This window comes from Topomyia yanbarensis, chromosome 1, assembly GCF_030247195.1.
Source record: "Topomyia yanbarensis strain Yona2022 chromosome 1, ASM3024719v1, whole genome shotgun sequence".
Lineage (NCBI taxonomy): Eukaryota > Metazoa > Arthropoda > Insecta > Diptera > Culicidae > Topomyia > Topomyia yanbarensis.
In genome coordinates, this window is record NC_080670.1 from 9,955,170 (window position 1) to 9,977,664 (window position 22,495).

The 22,495-nt window shown below is 40.1% G+C and overlaps 4 protein-coding genes across 5 annotated transcripts; 2 read left to right on the top strand and 2 right to left on the bottom strand.

Annotated features, from left to right (window-relative positions):
* Positions 1–2,321: 2,321 nt before the first annotated feature.
* Positions 2,322–14,213, top strand: LOC131676850 (saccharopine dehydrogenase-like oxidoreductase). 2 transcript variants are annotated; one of them, XM_058956220.1, is made up of 5 exons: positions 2,322–2,499; positions 12,554–13,404; positions 13,462–13,552; positions 13,622–13,890; positions 13,952–14,213. In XM_058956220.1, exons 2-5 carry the CDS (start codon positions 12,578–12,580, stop codon positions 14,043–14,045), a joined length of 1,281 nt encoding a protein of 426 aa, XP_058812203.1. In that variant the 5' UTR covers positions 2,322–2,499; positions 12,554–12,577; the 3' UTR covers positions 14,046–14,213. The 2 variants fall into 2 exon arrangements, with proteins under 2 accessions (XP_058812203.1, XP_058812202.1); XM_058956219.1 differs by lacking the exon at positions 2,322–2,499 and adding an exon at positions 8,004–8,186.
* On the bottom strand, positions 2,653–4,619 carry LOC131676849 (saccharopine dehydrogenase-like oxidoreductase). Its single transcript, XM_058956218.1, has 4 exons — positions 4,219–4,619; positions 3,249–4,067; positions 2,842–3,195; positions 2,653–2,784 (listed from the first exon to the last, which is right to left on the bottom strand). Exons 1-4 carry the CDS (start codon positions 4,359–4,361, stop codon positions 2,679–2,681), a joined length of 1,422 nt encoding a protein of 473 aa, XP_058812201.1. The 5' UTR covers positions 4,362–4,619; the 3' UTR covers positions 2,653–2,678.
* A 151-nt stretch (positions 14,214–14,364) lies between the features above and the next one.
* LOC131676851 (phenylalanine--tRNA ligase alpha subunit) lies at positions 14,365–16,058 on the bottom strand. Its single transcript, XM_058956221.1, has one exon. It carries the CDS (start codon positions 15,911–15,913, stop codon positions 14,426–14,428), a length of 1,488 nt encoding a protein of 495 aa, XP_058812204.1. The 5' UTR covers positions 15,914–16,058; the 3' UTR covers positions 14,365–14,425.
* Positions 16,059–20,114: 4,056 nt separating this feature from the next.
* On the top strand, positions 20,115–22,473 carry LOC131676853 (ran-binding protein 3). The gene is made up of 4 exons (XM_058956223.1): positions 20,115–20,232; positions 20,476–21,416; positions 21,480–21,575; positions 21,634–22,473. Exons 1-4 carry the CDS (start codon positions 20,217–20,219, stop codon positions 21,853–21,855), a joined length of 1,275 nt encoding a protein of 424 aa, XP_058812206.1. The 5' UTR covers positions 20,115–20,216; the 3' UTR covers positions 21,856–22,473.
* The last annotated feature ends 22 nt before the right edge of the window (positions 22,474–22,495 follow it).

A 22,495-nucleotide genomic window follows, 5' to 3' on the forward strand; every position in this document is an offset into this window, starting at 1 on the left:
ATATATATATACATATATATATATATATATATATATATATATATATATATATATATATATATATATATATATATATATATATATATATATATATATATATATATATATATATATATATATATATATATATATATATATATATATATATATATATATATATACATATATATATATATATATATATATATATATATATATATATATATATATATATATATATATATATATATATATATATATATATATATATATATATATATATATATATATATATAATAGCAAATAATCGAAAAAATCGCATTATTCGGTTTACAGTTTTGTTGCTATAAAATTTTACCAACCATTCCATTCCTGCGAATAAAACCGAGAATAAAACCATGTTATAACTGGTCGAGAAACTCAACAAACTAAAAATCGCAGCGGGTTATTTCTTCACAAGAAACAAACGGAATAACAAACAAGCTATGTGAGGTTTGAACATTTACAGTGTTGCTTGCAAGCTGTAACTGGGTTGCTAGTTGAATTGTTTTCACTGAAAGAAGATGGAGCCTCTTTGTTATTCTAGTCTCTTTGGGTTGTTGCGTTTAGGCTGGAATTCCAACATAAGTCAACAAAACTTCCGAACACGTTCCCGATGTGTTAGACCGGAAAAAATGTCTTCAGCGACCAGGAATCGGTTGTTGATTTTGAGCCAGAAATCAGCCAGATTTGGGAATAAATTTGTTTTCAAAATGTAAAAACTTTGCTCGCAACATTTCAAATGTCTTCAAAATAAAGACAAGACTTCACATCTGGCATCGCTGATGTGCGTACACCAGGTACAGAAATTGTCCGCGCAGCAAGCTTTTTATAGCGATGTGTGGAAAAATTATCTTTTTACTCACAAAATCGTGAAGTCCAGCTTTTTACGTGGCTTTTGGAGGCATTCTTTCAAGTACATTTGCCCATTGGCCGTTCTGGTTGCCTCGAACGGAGTGCCCCGTTTTCCACACTATGAAATTGCTTGTCAAATCATGCATTTTTTAGCACACTTGGACATCTGCTTACGTTAAACTTCTGACGAACAGTGAAGAAAAAGAGCCCAGAAAGCTACCGGAAATCTGCTTTCACATAAGTCTCGTCATTCATGACGAGACAACGCGGTTTCGTCAATAACTGAGTGTGAGCTCCCATGCACGCAATTTCCTCACTGTATTCTACAGTCCAACACGATTCAGCGGCTTTTGGACTTTATACTTATGTAATTCTTCACATTTTTTGCATCTTGCGGAAACATTTTGCTCAAGCGCAGTTTTTCGTCAGGTCTCTCACTTAACTTTAGTGATTCCATTCGAAAGCTTTGACTACCCGATTGTGATCCTTCACACTATTTTGGCCACTTTTTTCCTTCCTAGCGACGCTCAAACGTTCATTGTACCGTTTCGAAACACAACTAATCGTAATGCCAGTGAAACTCACATAATGTAAACAATACGCATTGAACTAATATTACCCCAAATTTCAATATAAAATATCTAATGGAAAAAACGTTACAGCTATTTGAATGTGACGCAATTTGATTCCGTGCACCATTTATAACAACAAATTGTTATCTCCTCGCTAGGTTAATAGATAGTGAAAGATATTTAGATGAGATGGGTTATTATGATGAAAAAATGCTTTCACGTCGGTAGTTTCTCGAGCAAACGAAAAGACTATAATACCCCCACGCTTGGAAATGGGTTGAACTGATGAAAACTGGTCCGGTAGATCCCATATAAAAACAATATTTTTGGTGGTTATTAACACCATTATGGTGTTTTGATGGTTGTTAAATTTGGCTCTGACCATATTTAGGCTCTTTTCTAGGGGCTGTGTGCTGTTTGAACCCATGTGTACAAAGCATAAAGGACTGGAACCTGTGAGATGTCAAATAGAAAAAGGACGAAATCTCAAGTGGGTCTAATTTTATGATCCACTACTGTTTGCTCTGTTTCTGAAGACGCGTAATCAACAATATTTCAAGAAACAAAATGCACATCATGAGTTTTTCATATTTTACCTCGGATATGATGATAATAACTGTCTCTTGATCAAGCCCTTTCGGGTCAAGGATCGAACCGACCTAGCTCTACTTGGAAAGTAGATCCTACATTGTACATCCCCCGAAATGTTGTTCTCTTTTTCGAGATGAGATGCAGTTTGCATAGTTCCAAAATACTAAGACGTAATTTCCGACCCCTATTCTATTCTTGAGGTCCACACGGCGCATGTCCTGCTTTTTCCTTGTTTCACGGCATGAACGGGAAATGAGAAAATCAGAAATCTAATACGACATACGAGTCTGTGCGAGGTGGTTTGTTTGTCCTGTTTAGCTGTTGTGTTTTAAAATATAGTTCGCGGTTTTCATGGGACAGTTTAAAATATTTTGAGTGTTTAATGATTGCTTTCAATTCAATCAATAAAAAATCAATTCTCTTTGTGACAGCACGTGTGCCGAAAAGATAAATACATAATAGGGTAGGTGCCAGTTTGAAGATGCTAAGTTTTGAAAGCCGTTAACGGAGAGAAGGACGCGGTTAGGTATATTTACCTATTGTGTTTTGTTGTGTTTAATGGGCACCAGGAATAGTTTCGAATTAGTTTTACGCCTATAAAATAGAACATCGGTCATTAAAAAACATAAACTAATGAACATTTTATAGTTTAGACGAGGATACGACCTCAAAGGTAAACCCGTTATTGCACAACTCCGAAATCAGATTGGTTTTAGCAAAGGCAGCACCAGGTGTGAGGAAACCTCCGCTGTAAAAAAAAGTATCCAATAATGTGTGCTAGTAGAAAATTCAAGCAATGTCTTACTTTCCAGGTATTTTATCCGCTTCCCGTAGAATGGTTTTCGCCGAAAGCAGCAGTGCCACACAGGTAGCTCCATATCCAGGGTTTGTACCGGTCACCTTAGTTCGCAGTATCTTATTTGGCGGATAGGTATACTTTTCCTTAGGGTCCTTCAGTTTTTCCTCCCACCCTCGTCCTTCAAAGTGCATCGAAAAGTTAACGGCATTCATCGCCTCGTCGGAGGGTCCCTCGTGGGACACCATTCCCATTGAAAACAGTCGGGGATAGTTCAGCAGCAAATTCTGACCGGTCACAGTTTTCACTAGCAGCCAAAAGATGGCGCCAATGAAAGATACCGCCATAACTTCCACCAGATTGCTACAGAAGGGAAAATATCAACTTATGTTGTGAATCAAAACACGTGGCCTTACCCAAAAGAAATATAAGCTTTCATCTGCAGCGGACGTTTGTTTTCTGTTTCATACAAAAAACGTTGCGTTCGCAAAACACTCGATCGATCGGCCCCCAAAAATGGCAATGACCATTTATTTCCACTCGACTTATGGACCACTGGTCTCTCTTTCAGTTTGGGCTCCAGCTCTGGCAGTTTAGTCTTGAATAGCTCCCTTCGAATTTGACCCACTTCCTTCATGTTAGCAATCGCATGGACAGCCGAAGCCCACGTCCCATAGTGAATTCCTCCGAGTTCACGCTTTCCTCTGACTCTGGATAGTAAATAACTTTCCACGGAATTAACGACGCCATCGAATTGCTGCTCCAGAAACACTGTTCCCATATCGGCTGGAATACTATCAAACCCACATGCCGATATCAGATAAACCCCCTTCTCTTTGGCCTGCTCGTGGTACTTCAGCTGCATCCCCTCCAGAAACTGCGGCTCACCACTAACATCCACGTGGTGTGTTCCTGCCTCCAAGCATGCTTTTATCACCGGTTCCCCAAACAGCCGATAGGGTCCGCAACAATTCACCACAACCCGACAGTCGCGTGCCATCCGAACCAGTGACTGCTGATCGTCCACATCGGCCAACACGATGGGAATGTGTGACAGATCCACATTCGCCTTCCTACTCATCTCCGTCAGTGTCGATTCCAGCTTAGTTCGATTCCGTCCGCCCACACCCCATTGCATCCCGGCTAGAATTTTGATGCCCTCGAACACCGTGTACTTACCGGTGAATCCTGTTGCACCGAAAATGATAACATCCAGCTTGCGGGCAACGGTGACCCTAGAAAGTATTTTAAAAAAAACTGTGTGTGAACGTACCCCATGGTTGGTGCGGTTGTTTATAGCAAGTGCAAGTCATGTGTTCCTTTGATAAGATTGCGATTTTGTTTAATTTCACACAAATTTCAAGTCGCCTTTAGTAAGTTACTTACATTTTTGCAGTAGTCTTGTTGAAAGTTTCACTGATTGAATTTAATTGAAAAAGACGGACTTCGCGATTAGAAACACAACAACACCTCTCGGGGACTCGCTTACGATTAAGAAGTGGTTGGCTCAACCAGTCTCCATATGACATAATGTGTTATGATTCGCGGCTGAGCAGGTACGCGAGACCGCGGTTCGTCCAGAAGTAGCTAACCAATACCAACAACGACGAGATAGAGTAAGCACAGGTTTGGAAAAATCGGTAATTGAAAAATAACAAACAAAAACTATCATGAAGTGGAATGCTCCGTTCACATTACAATTAAGAAACGGATCTCTCTGAATGAAGGCAAGATTTACGACTAGGCGACCGATTTGGGATGGTTTAATGTGATTGCAACGGACAGAACCAAATTGCACTCACTGGTTGGTATGATGCAATGTACAGAAGTTGTTTGTACCTACAGGAATGTGTTGGTGGTCCGTTTTTATCATGTTTATTACATTCAACGATTGAACTTTGTGCGATGAGTTGTATTTCGTTCCCTGATTAAGCGACTTAAAGTGATGATTCTTTATCAAACTGCATATCAGAACACACTGATTACATAATTCGAGACGTTTCTAGTGCTGATCTATTGATCAGGTATTGAGGGTAAGCAATTTGCGAATTTTTATTTTAAATATGCTTTAAACCGCTGTTTCTTCTGGTGTTTTACAGTCTACATGATAAATTTTAATAAAATGGACTGAAACAGGAAATAAAAATGAAATAAATTAATAAAATGGACTGAAACAGGAAATTGAATGGATTTTTCAAGTTTAGACTTGTAGTTACTCGATGAACCAAAATAAATAGACAAAAGTTTGGACTTCAGCATCCTAAAAAGCCGAAAAATCTCATAATTTTAAGTAAAACTCGCTCACTCTTTACAATAATGTGGAGAAAAATTTTGTTACTCATGGTTCATCGACTGGTTACACATATTAGGCGTTTTGAACGGTAATGTGTGTCAATCGATCACTTTTTATTATAAAATCAAATCATATTTCTTTTACAAGTTATATTCATATAGAATAAAGAAACAATACTCACCCAAGCTTTCATTTTTACGAATGAGAATTGCTGGGCCTTTCGTTTGATTCCTTCCATCAAGTTTTGCATAGCCTCCTTGGACGCTTTCCACACCGCAGAACGCCAGTTTGCCTTGAACTGTATTTCGCGGACAACTGTCTTTCGTGTCTTCTAGAATTTCCGCTTGACGATTGCCCAATATTTTTCTATTGCGCAGAGCTCTGGTGTGTTGGGAGGGCTCATGTCCTTAGGCACCATCTGGAGGTTGCTCGCGGCATACCACTCCATGGCCTATTTTCCGTAATGGCCAGATACCAAATTCGACCAAAACAGAACGGGAAAATTGTGTTGTTTGAGGAAAGGACACAGACGCTAGTCTAGGCACTCCTGCATATAAATTTCCTAATTGACGGTCTCGGTTGCTATGTAATTGTCGCTGTTCAAGCCACAGAATCAGACTGCCTGCCACACGAGATATTTCTTTGCAAGCTTGAACAGCTTAGCTTATTTAAAAATCTCTGCCACCTTCCCTCTTCCAGGCGACGTATAATCTTCTTGTCCAGGAAGCTGTTTCAATTTTGTACTGCGCAACTAAACTTCGTCAGTATCTTTATGTACAGCTTCTGCGATCGTTCTCCGGTCGACTTGTTTTGTTGATCTTCTTGTAAGAAGACAGTACGGCTCGTTTTTTTTAGCTCGACGAACGGTTGTAGACGACACTCTTAGCTTGCTTGCGACATCTCGTACGTAGACATTGGGACTCCAATAACAACAGTTAGCCACTCTTTTTTGCGGCTTCCGTTTTGCCTCCGATTCAGTCTTCCTGGATGTAGACAAACAATTTCAGAATGCTTTCATTACGTTGGTGACAGTTGGTTTGGCCACATTGACAGTTCGGATTCTCACGATGTGCAAGCAAAATTTTGCTTCGTTCCTCTTTTTGCTTCGATGCCATTTTCAGAACTGAAAAGCAATTGTCAAAATCAAACAGTAGGCATGATGCTAAACACACGCATCTTTAAAAGGAGGGATGCGCAGGTTTTTTAATACCCAAAATCTGAAGGCCATTGTTACCCGATTATTTTGGCATGTTTTACCTAATTGCTGAAAATAATTAAGCGGGGTCTGACTTTCTTTCCTTAGCTATTCGTGGGAAGAAAACGGAATACACTAAGAACGCTGTAAACTTGAGTTTGGAGGAGATTTCGGCGATGGAGGTGAAAGAGGAGGAGTGAGCAGAAAGCAAACTTGGGGAGCTGCTGAATAGTTGGAGGAAGTTGTGTCATGCGCTTCGTCCATTCTCAACTCTCCAGATGGAGGCTACGATCGGACAGTAACCAAGGATGTTGCAGACCAGTCCGGCGGAGCAACGTCGGATGGGTCGGAAGGCACTGAGAATAACACAAGAGGAACACGGGAAACTCGCCACTTAACCGGAGCGGCGCAAAAGCGCCATTGGTGGCTGGTGAGAAACGACCACAAATCCGTTGAAGCGCCAGAGTCGAAAAAAATACAATAGGGAAGGCACCAGCCAAGCAACAGTATTCGACGGATACCGAGTCGCCGAACAATATTGGGTGCAGGAAGGAACCCCAACCGAAAAAAATCAAGGGGCAGGATCCTAGACAGACACTAAAAAACGGACAGCGCCCAACTTTCAATTAAGAGGATTAGCTTTAAACTTTACCTAGACCTTGTGTTCCAAAGAGGAACTCAACGTGAACCCTGCAAAAACGGTCATTGTACCGTTTCACAATAGCAAAAAACTGAAGTTGGCTCCCCCAACGCTCAGCGGAACTACAATGTAGGTAGAGAAAACATTCACCAAAGCTAACATGAATGGTGGTCGCAGTGCGAAGTTTCCCCAAACCAAAAATGTGCATGAATAAAATTTGAACTACCACATGAAATGCGTTTAATGGATTTCAATGTGAGATTCAAAGGAAAAAAAACATCGGTTCGGAATTGTTTGGTTTTCGTGAAAGAGTACAACAATTATTAGCTGTAGATATTCGCTGTGAAGTACCTGATACGGCAAGCCATATGAACTTGTGGCACAATTCGTGGCCAAAGGCACCGGGAACAAGCTTTTGCCAAAATTTTGCCTAGCATTCTACTCAAACTTGTTCTAAAGCTTAACCGACGTGTGTAAGCCGAAATAAATACATATATTAAACTGCTCTAAAACTTAGGTTTTATTTCGGTAACGATAACTGGTTTACCAATCATTCTACGTTGCGCATTAGTTAATGATTCAGCCTTTAATATGTCCAAAATCGTACATCGCAGTAGAGATTATGATTCTGAGAAAAACATAAACCGGAATGGCACAAGTCACAACTGGACGATCGGGACTATTAGCTGAATTCTAAACCTCAGCCCCCAATACGGACTTTGACCAAGTGCATTAGATACCTAGTTACAATTACATCCGAAAAAACACTTGTTCTTCCAATTCGTCATTTCTTTGCATCATTCCATCGAGAGTGAACGAAACATTGTGCCGTTTCCTTTCACTCACACTCTGCTCGCTGGCACGGGCCAGTCAGTGGGTATGTGAGCGAGCACTATAGGTTTCAGATGAGGTAGGCAGTAATTCCCTATACCATACCATGTAGGACACGTACTCTAGCTGCCTACTAATCTGTGTATACTCACACCGACTTCAGCAGCGTTGCTTCCATATAGCCGGCCGGCATTTCGTTCGCATGTTTGAATACTAGTTTGGTAGTTCGTCGTTCACTTTTGATCGCTTCGGAAGCTTATTTCGCGAGCTAGTCTTTAGATGGTGAAAACTCTTGTCAGTTGTAAAGGAGTGTTGTTGCACGAAAGAATTGTTGTTTCTTATAATTGCAATATTATTTAAAGGTTGAGTAAGGCGTGGCCTACTCACGTACTGAGGTAAGTTTGATGTTTTTTGTGATCGGAGTTTTGCTGAAATAATGCAAGCACTTACAACCATTTTGCTACGTCGCAATAAAAAGCCATTTGTTTGATACGTCAGGTCGCGGTGCAAAAAATATTCGCTGATAGAATCGGACCGTAGTTTGAGGATATCCACCAAAATCATTTCGAGTTGGTGGCATATTGCAACATGTGCAGTTTTCTGTACCCGTCACATAAACCACAAATAGATTTTAACGTCCGTGTTTTCTCCAGCTTCAAAAAAACGAACTTGAAATCGATATTATTCAAGCTACTACCTACGTCTCGGTCCACTTGGCGACATGGGACTACTAAAAAAAAGGCGAACGTGCAGCTTTGCAGTAGGATTAATTTTCACTCCACGTAATTTATTGCACTTGAGTTAACCTTATATTTTAGGTAGGTCCCGTTACCGTAAAATAGCGATCCGATAGCGATACGGTGAAATGATTTCGGTCCTTCCCTGTGCTATAGAGACGGACACGATTGGTATGGTTGTAATTAGATCACCAGTTCGCTGGATAATTCACACTGAGCTGCTCTGAACGGTATGATTCTGGTGTTGGTTTGGTAGCAGAACGAAACGATGAAATCATTCAATATGCTAGCGCGGCGGTTAGCTCATCAAAATAAACCAGATGTGAAGTTTACATAGTTCGCTGTATTATATGATGAAATTCAAGCATGGAAGACGTGTCCAAGACACATCATTCCGATTTGTGCGACCGTTGTAAATATTAAATCTATGAAGTCATGCTTATTAGGGTATTCATTTCTAAACAGGTTGCTTTGAAGGTAAAATTTTGAATTTAGGCGTTGGGTTTAATTTTTCGTTCACTGTTTCCCTCGAATAGTAAACGTAAAATTTATCCTATTACGGTTTAGTTTGACAATAGTATTTTTTTCAGTAACTGTACATAAATAATTAAATTGTTGTGTTCCGTCAACGTGATATAAATATGTATTACACGATAAAAATTGTTAAAATCCCAAATCAGTCACGAAAATAGAATGGTAAAAGCAATTCAGTTATAAGTTGAGTGATTCGTTTCAATTTTTCTGTTCAAAGCTTCTTATGAATAAAACAGTAGATATATTGGCACTTTAATCATCGAACAACTCTCCGTGTTGGCATTTATTTCATTTCATTTGTATCGTCAATCTTGCGGTAATCTTCCAGTTCGTACAGTTATTACTCTATAATAGCGGTGCATTGCAAGGTACCCCTTCAAATTCGCGATTAATTGGATTATTCTGTAGCTTTCGCTACTAGGGTTCCCACCTCTGGAGTGCCTTTGACCCGGAGATTCACTGATCTGGGGGATGGTACATTATGAGTGAAAATAGACAGATATTGGAATCAAAGCGATTGCTCGACATTTTAGAGCACTTTAATCGCTTTTTATTATCTGTTGAGCGAAAAAGAGACGAATATGTACCATTACCAAAATTATCTCACAATCACCGTAGAGTCTTATGTTTTTGCCAAGCTTACTGCGCAACACTCTTTCATGGCGTTCAAAGAAAGCTCCACATTTTTCACATTTGAGAACGGGTTTGTCGGTTCAGTTAGGTGTAGTATTTCATTTCCCCGGCTAAGTGCCAAGAATACAAAAGCACCAGCTACTCTCGCTGTGGTGGATAAATCGAACGAGCATTGCTTTCCTCCACAACTAACATGAAAAGAAGAGCAAAAGAGGCAGGGTGACATCACATATGGTGTCGGTTATTCATTAGTAGAGGTCACAACAAAGGGGCAAAACTCACTTCCCTAGTCAACAGTTAAGGGTAGTTGCAGTAGTAGCAATAACGCTGGAAAAACTCGTTTGATGTTGACCTAGCCAGTTGGATTAGAACAAATCCGCCATACCTAAGTGCAGCTGACGATAAGCACCACCAACAGTGAAATGATTTGATAAAATTACAGCACCATAACTTTTTAACATTATTTTGAGCGACGTAATGGGATGCACAATTTCAAGTGAAGCATGTAGCGAAATATTACTTTTCTCAATTTGTAGTAAATGTGATTTTTTTTTTCATTTTCATTGGTTTGCAAACGAAATCAGCAACTGAAGTCATCTTCGCCACCTTAAAACGAAGGGTTAGTCGGGTAAAATAAATCTGAACTGAATAGTAAACATAGACTTTTTCAATATTTTGCAAAGAATCAATTTAAAAAAAATTGAAATTTGCTTCTTCCCACCAAACGGGAGAAATTGATGTATAACCTGGAGATCGCCCCCGAAAACCGGAGCCTTCGGTTAGTCCAATCCGGAGAGGGGGGCAACCCTATTTGCTACTGCATAATATAGCTCAAAATCCAAAGAAATGCACAACAGTATTACAGCATGTTTTATTGTTACATTACAACGAAAAACAATGTTATTCTGGAAAATTTACAATGGAAATATAATCACATTTGTTGTTTCTACATCCAATTTCATTGTAAACCCGATTTTTACATCGAAAAATGGGGATCGTTAAGGGATGTAACAATGAAAAAAATGATCTTTTCCCATACATTCTGAAATCAAAAACATCGATTTACATTGTTTTTCCGTTGTAGATTTTGGAGGCATGAAGGACTGCATCATAAGTACATTGATGTTACAAGAAAAGTTGTTGTTAACAAATAAAACTGTTGTAAATTCAACGTTTCTACGATCAATTTCGATATTACTTTCTGTTTGGGCAAGCCAACATGATTTCATGCAATGTATATAAGAGGAACAAGTATTGCGATTTATTTAGAAAGAAAAATGTTGTATTGTTCACAATAGGCCATTTTTATTCTTCTCATTCTCATTCGAAACGTTATTGAGAGATATTCATTGATATTTGTAAGATCTGTCCGTCCGGGAGGTGGACCAGCAGAAGCAGGATCACTAGACGCACGAAAGCACTTAGGGACCGCGAAAGGGAAATTCTTATTAAACCAAACACTTGTCCTGGTTCGTTCGCGCAGCGTATTTGAAAACCTCTGCCTCTCAAATTCCCTTGTTTTTATTTTGATTTCTGTTAAGGTACGCTAAAATAGCGTAACCTATTTTCGGGTATAATTTAGTTGTACTAAATTTAACCCATTTTTGGGTATACAACAATATTCAATAATTACACTGCCCATAAAAGCATGAGTCTCACAACTAAGAAAAGCACGTTGCGGTGCGACTGTACGATAGTGAATGTGGAACAAGCAGAAGTTGACGATGATTATTTCTTTTCGAAGTCGACGAAGAATACGTGCGTGGAAGTATCAGGGCAAATGGAGCAACCTGCAGCGATTACGATTCGTGATAAAGAGCGGCGGTCACAGAGAGGGTGAACTTCAGCGTCCCGCCGGCATGTTGCAGCGACGAGATTTGTCTGACCGGGAACACGCGCACTGAACTAAGAACGTACGGTGAGTCGACTGCTAGCCCGAGTAATTGGAAGTGGAAATCGGCCATGAATTAAAAGATACGCACGAGTCTGGGTACAAGGCTAAGAGATTTTTCTCTAAAAATACGAAACTGATTACGATCAGGTTTTTTTCAGGCGGTGAAGTCAATCCGTACAGTCCTAACCAAAGCGAGCAAGAGACGATTGCCTTTGCTATTCATCGATATTAAGACCGTTTGCATTTATAGCTTGCTGTAGGAGGCGTTTTGCATGCGACAGCGTCGAACGGTGTTCAGATGCCGCGGGCTCCTAAAACGGAATCTATACGGGGTGAAGAAGGCTGCACGAGTATGAAACCAGAGGATTGACGCAACATTGCATAAAATACGGGCTCATCCATTAGCGGCCGATCCGTGTTTCTAGTTGCGAGTTGTGGACGGCATGTATACGTACATACTTATCTAAGAGAACAATATTGTCGTCGTCTTTTGAACAGACCTAGAATACCGAGGATTGGTCCAAATTTTTAGCAAGAGCTTCAAGATAATGGAGCTAAGAGGTTTAAGCCAGAATTCGTACGTGCAGAAGATTGTAACGTCGTTCATGAGTTGTCCATGGTTCTCGTAATTCGGCACCATTTCACTGTTATTATGAAATTATGTACATTTTTGTCGTTGGATTGGTTCCAGGAATTACATCACTTTTTCTTCACTTTGTTTCTTTGACACGGCTCACTACGTTAGCTTAACGGAGCCGCTCGTCTCATGTATACACTACTTGAATATATGACAAACAATGTAAAGCCACCGACACTTTCAAACGCAACTTCATGGTGTGGCATTTTCAGCATCGTGAGTGGGTGCCTAAAAGTTCTCAAAACTGATTCCAGTTAATCCCCACAATGATCGTCAGAACGTTGGTTTCCACAAGACCTAACTTCCATTTATTTTTTCTTCTTTCAGAACTTGAACAAATAGCAAACCAGAATGTCGACCGATCGTCAGTTGGACGTGATCATCTTCGGTGCCAGTGGGTTCACCGGCAAGTACACCATCTACGAGGGTATCAAGGTCCTTGCCGGTCTCAAATGGGGTATTGCCGGTCGCAGCAGGGACAAATTGACTAAGGTCCTGCAGGAAGTGGAGAAAAAAGCTGACAAAGATCTATCGGAAACTCCGATCGTCATCGCCGATGTTAAGGACGCGGAATCGCTGAAGAAAATGGCCGAACAGTGTCGAATTGTGGTCAACTGTTGCGGTCCCTACCGATTCTATGGTGAACCGGTGGTGCAAGCATGCATTGAAGCTGGGACACACCACGTGGACGTCAGCGGTGAGCCACAGTACATGGAAAGCATGCAGCTAAAGTACAATCAACAAGCCAAGGAGAAAGGAGTGTACGTTGTGTCCGCCTGTGGTTTCGACAGCATTCCAGCTGACTTGGGAACTGTGTTTCTTCAGAAAAAATTTGATGGAGTGGTTAATTCGGTTGAAACGTTCCTGGAAACATCGCAGAAAGCTAAAGCAACTGGAGGAGCGATGCTGCATTACGGGACATGGGAATCGGCCATTTACGGACTGGCCCACGCCAATGAGTTGCGTGGAATCAGAAGTCAGCTGTACCCAACGAGAGTACCGAATTTTCAACCGAAACTAAAAGACCGCCCAATACTGCACAGGACAAAATTCGTGAACAACAAGTGGTGCATGCCGTTCCCAGGTTCCGACCGATCGGTTGTAATGCGATCGCAGCGGTATTTTTATGACGTCGAGCATAAGCGACCGGTGCAGATGCGGGCCTATGTGACTTTTAGGTACATTTGTTCACTATGAGATTACAACTAGAAGTTCCCTTAAATTTCTTTTTGCAGCTCGATCGTGGAAGTTATTGGAGTCATTCTAGTGGGAGCTGTTTTTGCTATCATGACACGTTTCAAACTCGGCAGACAGCTTCTGTTGAAAGTAAGTATAGACTGCATTGTGTTTCGGCAGACCCTCTAACATTTATCATCTACTTCGCTTCTAAAACAGTATCCTCGATGCTTCTCGTTGGGTTTCGCTTCCCACGAAGGTCCCAAGGAGGAGTCTATGGAGAACACCGAGTTCGCACTGTACTTCAAAGGTGAAGGTTGGGAAAAAGGCCAAGAACTGTTGGAACCGTCGGATCAGTTTAAAGTTCCGCCGAACAAGAAAATTAAGGTCAAAGTATCCGGGACCAACCCGGGATATGGTGCGACGTGTGTGGCGCTGCTGTTATCCGCTACTACTATCCTGAAAGAAAGCGATAAGATGCCATCGTCGTAATTGATCCAAAGATTCTTGTTTCATTTAATGAGTTTGTAACATATGTTAATTTTTCAGCGGAGGAGTCTTTCCACCAGGAGCCGCCTACGCCAAAACTAAGCTGATTGAGGAGCTCTGCAAGAACGGGTTCAAATTCGAAGTACTTAAATAAACGCTATTCAGAGTAAATGCTGATCGATGTTTGTGAACTAAAATATCTACTAACGGCGTACTTTCCGGAGAGGAGGGAGGTGTTGATGACTAAATGCATAGCTTGTAAAACTTATTCTGGATATCACTAATAAAACGCACAGTATATTACTATTTATTTTCTTAACAAGACGCGTTTGATTATCAATATCACAAACGAGTATTAGCTACAGTACAAAAACGATATGAATCATGAGACCCACTAATTCTTCGACAAGATAAACTTTCAACGAATTATACTCAACTAACCCGACCGTCATCAACAGATAAAAAACCCGGAATCATTTTTTCAGAGCGATATATTTCGTCATCCCCCGAACCAACACGTCTACCAATACTTTCTCAACGATTCATCCGACAGATCGGTCCCTCCTGCACCATCTTCAGGTCCACCTTCGGGCCGATCAGGTCCCGAATATTGTTAAGGCCATACTTGATCATGGTGGGTCGCTCCAGCGAGAGACCCCAGGCGATAACGTTCACCCCGACCGGAACGCCCAGAGGTCGCAGCATTTCCGGTCGGAAGACACCCGAGTTGCCGACTTCGATCCACCGCTCCAGTCCCGGGTGGAAGCAGAAAATCTCCATCGACGGTTCCGTGTACGGGTTGAAGGTTGGCTTGTACTCAAGCTCGGTGATGCCAAGCTTGTTGAAAAAGGCATTGAAAGTCCCGATCAAATCGCCCAACGTTATTCCGTAGTCAGCGACGACACCCTCGACTTGATGAAACTCAGCCAAATGGGTGGCATCTAGAGTTTCATTGCGGAACACTTTGTCGATACTGAAATACTTGACTGGTTTAAAGCCTCCGGCTTGGTGGGCAATCTTGTACAGCATTCTTGCGCTCACTCCCGTAGTGTGGGTCCTAAGCACGTTCTTTTGCGCTTCTTCCAACTTCCATTTATAACGGTACCCGATCGATCCATCCGTACCTGATTCGTGAGACTCTTTCACAGCGTCCAACAGTGAAAGTGGGAATTTGTGACTCAACTGAGGATTCGATACGAAAAAAGTATCCTGCTGATCTCGAGCAGGGTGTTGTTGAGGAACATACAGAGCGTCAAAATTCCAGAAACTGGACTCGACAAAATTGTTCGTTGGCATTTCGGAAAATCCCATTTCCAGGAAAATTTGTCGGAACTCCGATCGAACCTTCATCAACGGGTGCAGTTGTCCCCGTTCCGGTGGAACACCAAGAGCATCAAAGTTATACGGTTTAAACTTAAGATCCTTCCAGATTCCAGACGCTAGCATTTCCACCGTCAAGTCCGTTTCCAATTTCGTCAAACTCGTGGAAAACTGCAGTCCCTTGGACAGCACAAAACTCTTGATAACCGTTTCGGTCAAAATTTTCCGTTTCTTATACTCGGCCTTAACATTATCCGGCAGTTCGTCTCGCCCACTAGCCACGGCTTTCAAATGATCTCTCACCAGATCCTTGATTTCAGTAACCTTCCGCTTGATTACAGGTGCCCCGCCTGACTTATCCATCATAATCCATCCATTGGACATGGCTTTGCTGAAACCGACTTTTGCATTAGGAGAACTCTTCATCAGCTCCGCTTGGGCAATTCCCTGCTCAGGAACAGCCTCGTAGATTGCCGCTTCGTGGCTTCCGTTCGCTAGTATATACTTGCCCTCTTCGGTCAGTTCCCAGGTCTTTCTTGTAGCCTGCGTTGTGTTGATCACATCCGCTACCGTTGATTCGATACTCTTAACCGCACCGACTATTTTCTGATGATCTTCACCGAACACCGGTACCAAATCCAAGGTATCCACATCGCCATGCTGTTCGATGAACTGGAGAATGCGTTCCGTTAGTTCCTGCATTTTACTAGACAGATTAGTGTGTACAACGGATTGGTCACAAATGATCCGGATCGTGCCACAGCCGGTTACGGCAAGAGAGAAAATCCACAGCGTCCCACGGATTACAGAAAAAACTGTTCTATTATCTGTCAAAACTGCAACGTGTGAGTCGTGTACACGTTAAATATTCGTGCTGAAAATATTCACGAATTGTTTGCGTCTCTTCTGTGAGTGCAGCGCTGCCCAAGCGGCAAGCTCCGAACAATACCAAGAGATAAATAGACTCAGATTTTTCATAAGGGCATGTCCAGGAGTGTTTTATTTTGTGTAGGGGTTTCAAAGTAGAACTGGAACTGAAACATTCACATCTCCAGAAGAGCGTTTTGTTTTAAAATTTAAAAAACTTTTATGCGACGCCGTTCTATTTGTTGCTGATTTTAAAACACGTTTAGAACTATTTTTTAAATGCTTGCAAAGTTTTCAGCACAGACACTTAGACCCGATAGACTGGGGAAAAATAAATTTGAATGCAATAACGCTGAAGGCATGGCGAGACATGAATTTTAAATTGAATAGAACATCCGCTAAAACTGCTGCTGGGGAGAGCATGTTCTAGTTTTAAAATTTTCAGTTTTATATTATATAACTGTTAAAATTATGAATCTAGAACTGAAACACTCCTGAACATGCTTAAATCGCAATGTACTCAAATGGAGAATATTCTACGATGCTTTTCTAAATGTAGTTTTAATTGTAGAAACCCATTGCAATTGAAAGGGCGTGTGTATCTCTTCTTCCAATTTCATGAAAATATCGAAATATTCCAATGTTTGTGTACAGCAACCATCAAGTAAAGAAGAAAGTAAGAAAAGTATTACGGCCAATTTTTTCACTTGAATGAAAACCAGGTTTCGTTGAAAACCGGGTTTCGACTAATTGGTCACCAGCAACCTTAAAACTGATTTTCAGCAAAAACCAGTTTTCATGCAGTGAAGTAATTGGCCGTTAGTGTTGATAAAAAAAATGTTATGGAAAAATATTGCAATCGACCAAACAAGACACTTTATTCATTTTATTATACACTTATGTAACAACGTCATTAATGCATAGCCCCTTTCGCCATTCCAACGAATCTGATAAAATTTGCCTGACGGATCCTAGCCATTTGCATATGGGGTAGTCTCACTACAAGAATGCATTGATACAAAACGAAATAGTCACTTGAACAGACATTTTCCGCTTTCGGAGTCTTTTCATAATCAAATGAAACACATTAAAAAACACACGTCAAGCGAAATAAAATATTATCAATATTCGAAATAGGATTATAATGAATTTGACTACACGCTGAAATTTATTTATGTATCGATAGCTTACTATTCTTCTGCTCTAAATTTTATGCATTGCACATATTCGGTCTATCCACTCATTGAATGATTACTAGAAATATATGCTAGAGAATCCATAAAAATCACAGCAGAATAAAAGAGACGGGAATAGAAAGTATGCTAACTATGCATATTTTTATTTCTCAGTGTAAACTTTGCGATTTTCGCAATAATGTTTACGTTTTGCAGATAGGCCGTTTTCAAATGTTACGCTAGATTTGTTGAACAGGTTTTTCTGCGAAGGAATGCATAGATGATCAAAATGGAAGTGAAATGCATTTTTTCCGAATTGGATGCAAATCTGTTATACATTCCTACACCGAGGAAAAAGTACTTAAGAAATTCATAACTCTCGACTTATGAACTTGTGCAATTTTGATTTCATTACACGCATATGCATTACATAAGCCTGTATATGAATTTCATAAGTTCAGCTTATAGAATTCATACACGTGTCTTAAGATTACTATAAAAATGTTATTGTGAAAATGCCATAAGTCCAAACAAGTGACAACGTTGTTGGATTTAGTTTTAGTCTGGTGCTCTGCTTCCAATTAGTAGCAAATTAATTTAAGTTATTTTTTGTTTAATGATTATTGCTTCAATTATTTATGTTATTATTTTGCAGCATGTCTTCAATGTAGTGAAATAGCAGAAGTTTTAACCGTAGGAGTTTGATCAGTTCAGTTTCGAGTCCACCTGGAAACATCTAGCTTCCTAACAGGTGATTTTTTTCTAACTTGAGACTTCTAAATTTGAGTGTATTTATATTGATCTTCATCTAATTTCAAAAATACATGTGCAAAAGTGAATAAAAAAATGTTTTCTTATTTATTTTTCCAATCAGGTGCATATATCACATACACGAATCTCATAATAATTCTCTTTTAAATTTATATTTGAATACGATGATTAATATAATCATATTCGTATAAAGGTTATAAGAATGCCCCAAGAATTTCATAAGTATATCTTATGAAATCCATAGGTGATTCGATGGTTATTTTCCTCGTTAAACCATAAGACAAACTTATAATTTTCATATGGGATACTTGTGGCGCAAAGTCATAAGCGATTCTTATGAATTTCAATAGTTATTTTTCCTCAGTGTACACTGAATTTACTTCTCGGCAAACATATGATTAGGGCTCAAAAGCCAACTGTCAAAATTCACGTTTAGACAAGCGTTATTTAGATGAAATTTCGTACAACCATTGATAGCAAACAAAAGAGAAAAGTTTTCTCTTCCGTTGACTGCTACGCAACGTGCTTGAGTACTAACGGTTTCTTCAGAATTTATCCTTAAATTGAATTTTGAAATTTCACTTTTGAGCCCTAATCACATGTTCGTCGAGTTTCAATTGCGTTCAGAAAATTTTATGACGTATTCTTAGCTAGTATATCTCCTAATGTAAGCAATTGATTGTTTAGGTCTTGTAAAGCAGGCCGTCCTCATAACTTTTATTTTAATGGTCTCTGATTTGCTAACCTTTTTAATGGTTTACGTTTTTTTCAGCTTAAAGAAACGCGCAGTACTAATAAAAAGATAGCAATGTCTGATATAAGCCTGAATGTGACCTTACAGCCCATTTTATATCTTGAATCGGAACGAAGCAATTTTCTGCAGCCGGAAAATGGGAAGATTGAGGGAGTTATTTATTTAAAGAAGATTTTTTATTCAAACTGAAAATATAAGCTCATATTTTGTTTCTTACTATGCATCGATTCCGAAATAAAAATCCTTCCGACAACCTTATTCATCCGCTGAGTTTTCTGTATCGGTGGCTCTGGTACTTTTTTTTGCATATTTAGACTTGTTCCTAAGCAGCACATCATCAACTTTTGTGTTCCAAAATTAATTATTGCTACATCTTTTGAAAGACCAATTATTTGTTTAAAAATCGACATAACCCTGCAAAGGGAGCCGGATTAACTCTATTTGACAGTTCTCTGTGGTTCGTTTACATCAGAGCTGCATGAAATCGAATGAAACAGATGAACATCTGACGAAGTAAACAAACTACCGAGAATTGTCAAACATGGACTGAATTCATTATAAGTTCATTCGTGTCTCATCTTGTAGAACTCAATAGAAAGATAATTTGAAAAAATGACAGATTATGCAGTGTTGCAGGTTTCATACAAGTATATTTGGCAGTTCCAATGACCAAAGTCAATTATGGCTGGCCAGATTTTCATACAGTTTCGGCATGCAAATGTCTAGTCGTATCCTTGACTACGTGCATCTACAAACGTTTGTCAAACGTGTTTCAAACGTTCGTAATTTTGGTAGTGCACGCAGGAAAATTTAGCATATTTAAACCAAAAATATGTGTTATTGAATCCAATCATTTATTGTATATTACTTTAACCAACAAAATTATTGGCTTGAAAAAAAAACTTTTTTTAGAACAATACATTTTTGCTTTCAATAAAACAATTTTTAGTTTCAATAATTTCAGTTTTTCTTTTAATTTCATCAAAAAAAAAATGATTTAAAAAGGGAATGATATTTTTTTTATTGAAACTATGAATAAATTTCATTGAAATCAATAAATACATTTATTGTTTCCAGACCAATAATTTTATTTATTGAATTCAATCTATATTTTTATTGAACCTACAAATCTTATTTGTGCGTGTTGGTGTTTACACACATTTCGGTTCGAGCCTGAACGTCTGCTATCTGTGGTAAAACTAACACATCTTCATCTTGCGCTCCATCTGCGCGCCGACACACGCCTGGATCCTTCAATACTGGGGCATAACGCTAGTTCGGTACAAAGGCAAATGCCATATTTTGACATGCTTGACATTTGTTCACGTTAATTTTTCCCCCACTGATCAGCGCTCAGCGCCTTCTCCAACATCATCGCAGCGCCAGAGAGCTCCATCAGTGCAAAGAAAAAAACGCTAGCTTTTCGCATGAACAAATAATGGCGAATATTGATAGTAAGATTTGAAACTATTTATTTTTGGACCCTATCGTGTTTGATTTCTGTGTAAAACTGTGTATTTTGGCGAAGCTAGCAACAGAGTTCGCGTAGCAATAGTTTGGTTGACTTGGAAAGTGAAGATTTTTGTGTGAACAATTTCCGTGCATCTTTTTCAAGCAGCATAGAAAGATAGGGAAAAGGGAATGGTCTAACAATTTATTGTTTGTTTTCATTTTCTTTTTGATCTCATGCAACACAGGAGATAACATAATGAACGAAGAGCAGGAATCGTCTCAATCGAACAGCTCGAACGGATCGGAGGCCATCACGCATCAGCAACTGTCCGGTGGAAGCTTTCAGCTTAAATCGAGCATGCTGCGCCAACCAGTCACCTTCGGTTCTGGGCCAGGTGCTGGCGGAGGGATTGGTGGATTGTTTGGTAGTTGCTCCACTTCCTCGGGACCGATTAACAGCTTCAACCTCAAGCCTAGCGTCCTGAAGCCATCACATTTTTGTGGTTTTGGCAGCATCGGCAATGAGAAGGATCCGGAGCAAAATCACAACGCCAGTAACAACAGCATCGCAGTGAATCCATTTCTCAAAACCCAGATCAGCGAGGAGGAACCGGAAGCGAGTAAGGATGGAGATAATCCCGATAAGGAGGAGAGTGCAGATCCGCTGGCGAGTCTAAATCGGTCATCGATGCCGAAATCGAATCTGTTTGCGAACGTAAAATCGATCAGCGAAAATTCGGGATTCGTGTTTGGGCAAAACGTACACGAGCGGGTCACCGGCGAAAACGTTCAAACGGACAATTCCGTTACAACAGCAGGCTTGTCGTTTTCCAACACCGTTACCAACAGCAGTAGTGATTCTTGTCCGACAAATCCAACCGCTGCTGGGGGAGGAGTAGCAGGAAATGCGACCTGCGATGGTACCGAGGAAAGCCTAGAGGAAGCTGCTCGCCGCTATGAAGAAAGTCGTGGTGCTCTGAAGCGGAAGTTTGACGAGGTGGAAACTATCACCGGTGAGGAAGACGAGCGAAATGTTGTGGAAATCAATTGCAAGCTGTTCGCGTTTGCCAAAAGCAACTGGGAGGAACGAGGTCACGGTACGCTACGGCTTAATGACAATGATAGCAAGGAATCGCGGGTTGTCTTCCGTCAGTCGGGCAATCTTCGGGTGCTGATCAACACGAAGGTTTGGGTGGTTTTGAGGGGGTTTTAGAAGGTATAGTTAGCAATGTTTTTTTCTTCGTTCTAGGTCTGGGGTGGAATGACTGCCGACCAGTCCAGCCAGAAGAGCTTGCGTCTAACCGCCATGGATACTAACGGTCAGGTGAAAGTGTTTCTTTTAATGGTAAGTACGTTGATTCCAAGTGAACATTTACGGAAGTGTTTATTTTCTTCCTTTACAGTCTCGTCCTGATATAATCGCAAAGCTGCACAAAGAACTCGCCAAACGCATTCAAACGGCAAAGGAGCTGGCAGCCGAACAGGATCACGATGCCGGTAAAGAGAATAATGCGGAAAATGTTGCTTCCAGTAAGCAGAGTGAAGAAGATCTGCTGGACAGTACGAAAGATGAACCGGACTGCGACGAGCCGAGCCCAAAAAAGCGTCTGAGCTCATCATCGTAAATTAATTCCTATCCTAATTCAAAACATAATATTCTTCAAGCCGCAGGTAAACAAAAAAACGCGTTTGGCATCCTTTTTCAAGATTTCTTCTCAGTCAAAATAAAATAAAAACAAAAGAAAAATCATGCACCAATTTCAATTACAACTTCATTGGCAAAGCGATCAAGCAAATAATATTCGTTTCTCGTGACATTGCTGCACTGCCGCATGACACCGAAGGTTGCTACTGAATAGCTTTTCCTTCGAATTGATTCCAATCTTTAATCTGACTTTTTGTTATAAGCATTAGGTTCGTCTATAATAATAGGTGTTGATGATATTCGAAATAAAATATGATTGTAGGTACTGTACCGTTAAAAATAGTAAAAGCAAGGCAAACTGTACTGAGCGGTGTTTCCGCCAATGCGGCAATTATGAACTGACACCAGAATATAAGCAATTTAGAGCTGCAAATCGCACGACCGCGGTTTGAGAGCTGATCTCCAGCTCGTCGTCGGCTCGATGATAGAGGAGCTTGAAAAATACCCTTACCTACTCTGCACTAAATATTGCTGAAATAGTGCTGTATTTAAAGTGGATCGATTCAGTGAAATACAGTGTTTGAGTAAAAACTACAAACGATGTTTTATTTGAAGAAGTT